The sequence below is a fragment of the Eleutherodactylus coqui genome, chromosome 1 (assembly GCF_035609145.1).
Source record: "Eleutherodactylus coqui strain aEleCoq1 chromosome 1, aEleCoq1.hap1, whole genome shotgun sequence".
Classification (NCBI taxonomy): Eukaryota; Metazoa; Chordata; class Amphibia; order Anura; family Eleutherodactylidae; genus Eleutherodactylus; species Eleutherodactylus coqui.
In genome coordinates this window covers 193,028,690-193,035,520 of record NC_089837.1, presented here as the reverse complement: position 1 = coordinate 193,035,520, position 6,831 = coordinate 193,028,690, and the positions used below count along the sequence as shown (strand labels likewise).

General features: G+C 45.5%; 1 protein-coding gene across 1 annotated transcript in view; it reads left to right on the top strand.

Annotated features, from left to right (window-relative positions):
- The first annotated feature begins 736 nt into the window (after positions 1-736).
- The window catches only part of SNAP91 (synaptosome associated protein 91), a 105,660-nt gene continuing 99,565 nt past the window's right edge, over positions 737-6,831 (top strand). Inside the window, exons 1-2 of the mRNA XM_066573966.1 lie at positions 737-805; positions 889-1,026. Of these exons, the coding sequence (XP_066430063.1) occupies positions 897-1,026 (130 nt within the window). The 5' untranslated portion in view covers positions 737-805; positions 889-896. The remainder of the gene's footprint in view (positions 806-888; positions 1,027-6,831) is intronic.

The window sequence follows — 6,831 nt, the reverse complement described above, 5'->3', positions numbered from 1 at the left end:
TGTAGTATCATACATGTAGCAGTATGTCTAGTAATATACACCGTAGTATCATACGTGTAGCAGTACGACTAGTAATATACACTGTAGTATCATACATGTAGCAGTATGTCTAGTAATATACACCATAGTATTATACACTAGTATACATGTAGCAGTACGGCTAGTAATATACGCTGTAGTATCATACATGTAGCAGTGCGGCTAGTAATATACACCGTAGTATCATACATGAAGCAATAGGGCTAGTAATATATAACGTAGTATCATACATGTAGCAGTCCGGCTAGTTAGTAATATACACTGTAGTGTCATACGTGTAGCAGTACGGCTAGTAATATACGTTGTAGTATCATACATGTAGTAGTACGGCTAGTAATATACACTGTAGTGTCATACGTGTAGCAGTACGGCTAGTAATATACGTTGTAGTGTCATACGTGTAGCAGTACGGCTAGTAATATACACTGTAGTATCATACATGTAGCAGTACGGCTAGTAATATACACCGTAGTATCATACACTAGTATACATGTAGCAGCACAGCAAGTACTTGTACACTCAGCAGGCATGCCCGGTGTGATGCCCAGGACTGTGGGGTGTGCGGGCACCCAGCTGATGGGCTCCCGTAGGAATCAGCCTGCTATTTAGCGCTTTAATAATTGAGGCGAGCGCTGTGAGAGCAGGTGGGGGTGGGGCGGTGACATCCTAATCCCCGGCTGCCGGGGGATAACAGGGAGGAGGGCGAGGAGCGTCGGAACTGCTGCGGCCGCCGCTCGTCAGGCTGTATCTGCGGGAGCGCCAGCAGGTGAATGCGGCGGCAGGGAGGGCAGTGTGTGGCGGGCGGGGTGTGACGGGCTCCATTGACGGTGGATTTGTGTCTTGTCACAGGAGAGAAGATGTCGGGCCAGACGCTGACAGACCGCATCGCCGCCGCACAGTACAGTGTGACCGGCTCCGCCGTGGCCAGAGCGGTGTGCAAGGCGACCACTCATGAGGTGATGGGGCCCAAGAAGAAGCACCTGGACTGTAAGCATCCCGCTATGTGTCATGTCTGCGGCACCGCTGCCGCCATTGCTGGGGCTGAGGGGTTATCACACGGTGGGATATGTGTGGGCGGGCCTGCTGTCACTTGGAGGACCCGGCCTGTGTACCTCCATGATGGATATCCCTTATTGCCCTGTGCTATATGTGTTATCTGCATGTGCTGCCATCTTGTACATTTGCATCATGTGCAGTGGTTGTGTATGACCTTGGTTCACCCTCCTGTATCCACCACACCCCTGTGTGCCGTCCGCAGCCTGGAGACCCCCGTGTGCTGCCGCCTCCCCCTGACCGCTGCCCGACCCGCATTTCTAGGACTAGTAGTTCCAGCAGCGATTTGTGTTGGTTTGTCAGAGGGTTAAACCATGGCTGATCATATTTGTGTGACTGTACGGAATGGCTGGCTGAGGAGTTACCATACTGAATATTACGGGACTTTCCAGGGCTTGGAGACTGAAGGGAAGGGGGCTAAAAAATAGAAGTAGAAAACTTGAATTCTCCTCCATCCCAGCGGCTCCCCATTATCTGCTGCAGGGAACCTGGAAGTAGTGGCGGGCGGTCACATGTTCATCGTGGCTGAGCAGTATCTGCACGTGACCGCCATTGTCTTCCGGGTTCTTTACGGGTGGAGCTTAAACTTTTTTTTTTTTTCTTCTTCTTCCTTTGGTTAAGCATCCAGTTCTATGAAAGTGAATTGCATGCATGGCTGTTCTGTTTTTAAAAGGGAGACGTCTGATAATGGCGTGTGAGTATATATACTATAGCTAAAAATGTGTAGTGAAGGGACCTCCAGGGTCATCTGGTCCAACCCCCTGCTTAGTGCAGGATTTACTAAATCATCCCAGACTGATATTTGTACAGACTTTGTTTGAACATTTCCATTGAAGTAGAACTCACCACCTCCCGTGGTAACCTGTTCCACTCATTGATCCCCTCACTGTCTAATATCTAATCTGTATCTTCTCCCTTTCAGTTTCATCCCATTGCTTCTAGCCTTTCCTTGTGAGAATAGGGCTGATCCCTCTGCACTGTGACAGACCTTCAGATATTTGTAGACCGCTATTAAATCTCCTCTCAGCCTTCTTTTTTGCAAGCTAAACATTCCCAGATCCTTTAACCGTTCCTCATAGGACAGGATTTGCAGACCGCTTACCATGTTGGTAACTCTTCTCTGAACTTGCTCCAGTTTGTTGATGTGTTATGTCTCTTTTTTTTAAATCGGCATGCTCTACTTTAGCAGGCGTGTCCGCACAGACGGCTTCCATTGAAATCAATGGAAGCCGTCCGACCGCAGCCAGTCTGCAATTAACATTGCGGATAGGTCGCAGATTCCACATCATCGCCTAGTGACTGCACAGGAAAATCTGTACTCTGCATGCCCAATGGCAAGCCTTCCGGATCATACGCCGCATAGATAATGAAGACAACTGACAGATACGCAGGGTCACTGGCTGAGCACTGGCTTGGATTTGGCTGTGGAATCCAACCGGGTTGTGTGCAGCTGGCCTAAGGAAGAGTAGAGCAGGCAAATTACCTCATGTGATCTAGACTCTATGCTTCTCTTAATACATCCCTGAATTGTTTGCATTTTTGACTACCGCATCACACTGTTGACTCATGTTCAGTCTGCGATCTATTAGTATATACAAGTCTTTTTTACATGTGCTGCTGTTACTATCGTGCCGCCCCTCCTCTTCTCTGTTATATAGGGTTAGCCGTCCCCTTTCCTTTTTCAGTAACGTATAATAGAGAGGAGAATAAGTTATTTTCAATATAACGTAGTTGACTGTGCTGTTGTATACTCCCAAATATAAGGGAAAACTTGTCAAACGCCAAACTGGTGCCAATTTCACTAATGCAAGGGAATGGTTCCATCACCATGCTGTTTTTGGTATAACCCCCTGATGTAATCAGACAGCATAGTGAAAACTGCATTGGGAAGCTCCGTCATATATAGCCATTCTAGAACCCATTCTCTATTATACATGACTGAAAGTGGGAGGGGCGGTATAATGCTAATACTATATAATAGCTGAGGCGGAGAGCTATAATGATAGACGTGGAATTAACAGATCAATCTCCCTTCTCAGAAACCACGACACAGTAAGCTGCTGCATGATATGCTGGTTCTTGTAGTTCTCCACAGGGCTGCATATGCCTGCAGTTGTAGCGTACCACTTCTATACTTGTGGTGGAAGCTGGAGGCAGTGGGGTTTAGAAGCAGTCACCTGACCGGGCAGGGTGAAATGGATGGGTGCTGAGCATCTCCAATCTATTACTGGAAGCTCCTGAGCGGCTATGGAGGCCGGCTAAATTTCATCTTGTGATTTCTTGTAGAGTTCAGTATCTCGGGAGACTCAAATGGCAAATATAGGGCTAATTCCCATGGACTGACTCCTGCCGCGTTTCCCGCGGCGGTAATCCATGGCCGAATAATGCAGCTATTAGGTTCTATTGAACCTAATAGCTCAGTGATCACATGCGTGATTCTGCCGCGGATTTCCCATGTGGGGAAAAAATAGCAGCATGTTCTAATTTACCGCGTTTTTCGGCCGTGGGAGGTCTCCATTAATATAGTATTAATGGAGACCTTGGGATTTCCGCTTTATTACCTGATCACTTTCGTTTTTAAACGCAGTACTCTCACGTCGGAAATCCGCGGGCATATCCTGCTCCGTCCGTGAACATGAGGCCTAATGGGATTAATTTTATTGACTGCCCAGTCCCAGCTATTTCTATACATTCAGTGCATGTATAGGGGATTACCCTCTGAGTTGGTCAATGTATTCGTTGCCTGCTATATAGGTGATCAAAAATAACCCCCTTTTATCTGTATATTGACTTTGGTAGTTCTGGCTCTGGTATGAGGAGTCATCCCATGTATTGGTCAGCTGCTGAGTAGGTGCTGACTCTATGCTTGTCCTAATGGGCCAATAGAACGTTAGTTATAGGACATAAGGAAGTGTTGGCTGAGGAGGGGGAGACTTGGGCCCCCTGTCCATGGGCGAATCATGCCGTCTCAAGCTCTCCATAGCGTTGCTATGGAAAGCGCCGGCCCCCTGTCCACGAGCGGAGAGTTATTGCTATTCTCTGCTCGAGGCCGACAATTCGCAGCATGCTGCGAATTGCCACGTTTCTTCGCGGTCAGCCTGTCTATCAGATAGGCTGACCGGCGGAGATTCGTCTGCCGGCTCCTGCTCCTGGGCAGTGGCTCCTGCGGCGGAGACTCGCTGCGGGACTTCGCAATATCTGTGGACTAGGGGCCTTGGATTTTTTTGTAGAGTAGTTACAGATTCAGCTAAATGTTTTTAGTAGTTTTAAGTTTTTTTAACTATTCGTTTGTTAAAAAGTAACATTATTTAAGATTGTCTTATTTATATGTAACTAATGGCGAATAAGGGGAGTTGATAACTGCAGCCGGGGTTGTCAACCTAAATTACTTTTTGTTTCGTTTTTGCACAACTTAGTCAAAAATAAGGCAGCTAATATCTTTATGGATGAATAGGAAAACTGTAATAAATGATATATTATACGTGATACATGTTTATGGGTCAGAAACTGACATGAACTCATTACCAGCACTTACTGTGAGCTGTAAAACGGCGATTATTACAGTCGATAAGCCAAACTTCTAACTTCTCAATTTTCCCAGTCTCTGACTTCCAACTCCTTCATATGACTCGTTTAAGTGCCACATTCACTGCATTAAAATGGTAACCTTAGGCTCGTCATCACCATTATGATAATACAAGCTATTTACATACAATTTATGTTCTGCTTGTTGGAATAGAACTTCAGATCACAAAACCTGACTAAAGTGTAATTACCAATACACGGAGTTTAGTAAGTGGGTGGGAAAGTTTTCAACTGTAGTAAACATTTGTGCGGTCTATGAGTTTGTTCCCAGAAGTAGTATTGCCTCAATCAGATCCTCCTTTGTAGATGACCTCAAATCTGCTACACTTATTTTAGGTTTATTTTTTACAAGCTGGAGTCGGTACATTTCTACTAGCTTGGACTCTGATTTCCAACTCCACTACACCGACTCCACAGCTCTGGTCATAATAACCTGCTCAAGTACCACCAGCCTAAAAAATTATGATGGACACATCTATCTTTTTTTTTTACCCACTGGGGGAAAAAGTACCTTATTTTTACGGACTGTCCAGGAACGTCTGGACGCTTGGTGACCCTGCCCGTGTTTCTGTGGCTTGGGATTCCATTCTGTGCAGTACCGCCAATACCTGCATGGCTGCACACGTGTAGTTTTGCAAGTCAAAGAGAGGAGGAGCGGCATATGTTTCAGAAGCGGGAATGAGCAAGTAGTAATAGTGCAATAGTAGCCATATATCAGGAAGATGACCCTTTTTATTACTTCAGTAGTTCGGACACTGCAACTCCCCTAACAGCACTACATAGGCAAGCCATTTAAACGAGTGCTCCCTGAGTGGTCTTTGTGCTGAAGTGCTCGCTGCATTGACGGCTGCTTGTCTCCTGCCACTTGGAGAGGAGGAGCTGTAGGGCGGCTCGGGGTGAGGGGCTGCTCGATGGGCGCTGGCACCGGTGGCTGTCGCTGCCCTACAAGAACTAAAAGCATACTGTACAGAATAACTGCCCTTTTCCTATGCATGGGGCGTCCTGTAAAAAGCACATGGGCTTCTTCCACATCTGCGGCTGCGGGTTCAGTTTTCCTGCTCCATTTGGGGACCAGGAAAGGGGAATCCCCTGGCTAAATGGGTCTTATGACGGAACCGAAAAGCGCTGAATAGACACCATTGACTATAATGGTGTTCATTTGGTTTCCACTCAGCTGCCCAACATCTTGCTAGAAGAAAGTTCTATTTCCTCTGGTATTTTGCTCCAGATCTGGAACAAAACCTTAGAACGGAGGTCTCAGTGCAGATGTGAACCCGGCGTTCTGCACAGTTTTGGTGTTTGAGTATATATTTGAACCTTCTTTTAGAGGTATGTTTGGATGGCTTAGATGTTTGAACGGCGTCTTTCTGGGGTGTGACTTTTTTTCCAAATATTAATTTTCCTGATGTTGCATTTCATGAACTTTTGCCAATGTTAGTTTTCTGGTGTTTTCTTTTGGTCATGTTGAAGCCTCCCACACCCAATATCCTTTCATTTTTGCCATGTACAACAAATAGGAGTTTTATTCAAAATTGGCTTAAATATTGTTAGCATCGTCAATTCTCATGTCTAATGGTATGCATTTTTTTTTCAGATTTCAAGCTAAAACATTGTCTCGTTAGCTGCAGAGGGTTTTCTTTACAATTTTTAACAAAATCAAAATAGTTTGAGTTCTATGCTAAAAGTCATCGTTTGCCACCACAGGCTTTCAAATTTGAAAAAAAGTCCTAACCCCGGTATAGACTGCACTGTATGACTGAAGCCTAATGGGCCGAGGATTTACTCGTTTATATGCATTGATTACGTTTTACCTCTCGCTAACTTTTTGGACTTTAGTCTATAAATGATGAGGGCCATTTATTATAATGTTGGCTGCTTTTTTTTTGGTACCTATTCTGTAGATTGGGTGTGATCAATAGTGTAACCGCAGGCTGCTCTTTAGACTTCTGGGATTTAATTGACCCATATACTTATCAGTTTATTGTGTCGTATTGATTTAGCGTCCTTCTGGTGCCAGGTAATGGTGATGCCTCAGTGTCTCGGTGTTGCTGCTACCAGCGCTTCCTTCACCCCCACTCTCTCCAAAATGGATGGACATTCTGCCTCTTTTGACTGCACAAAATTCCCCGAACTGACAACTTAGGCCAGTTTTAC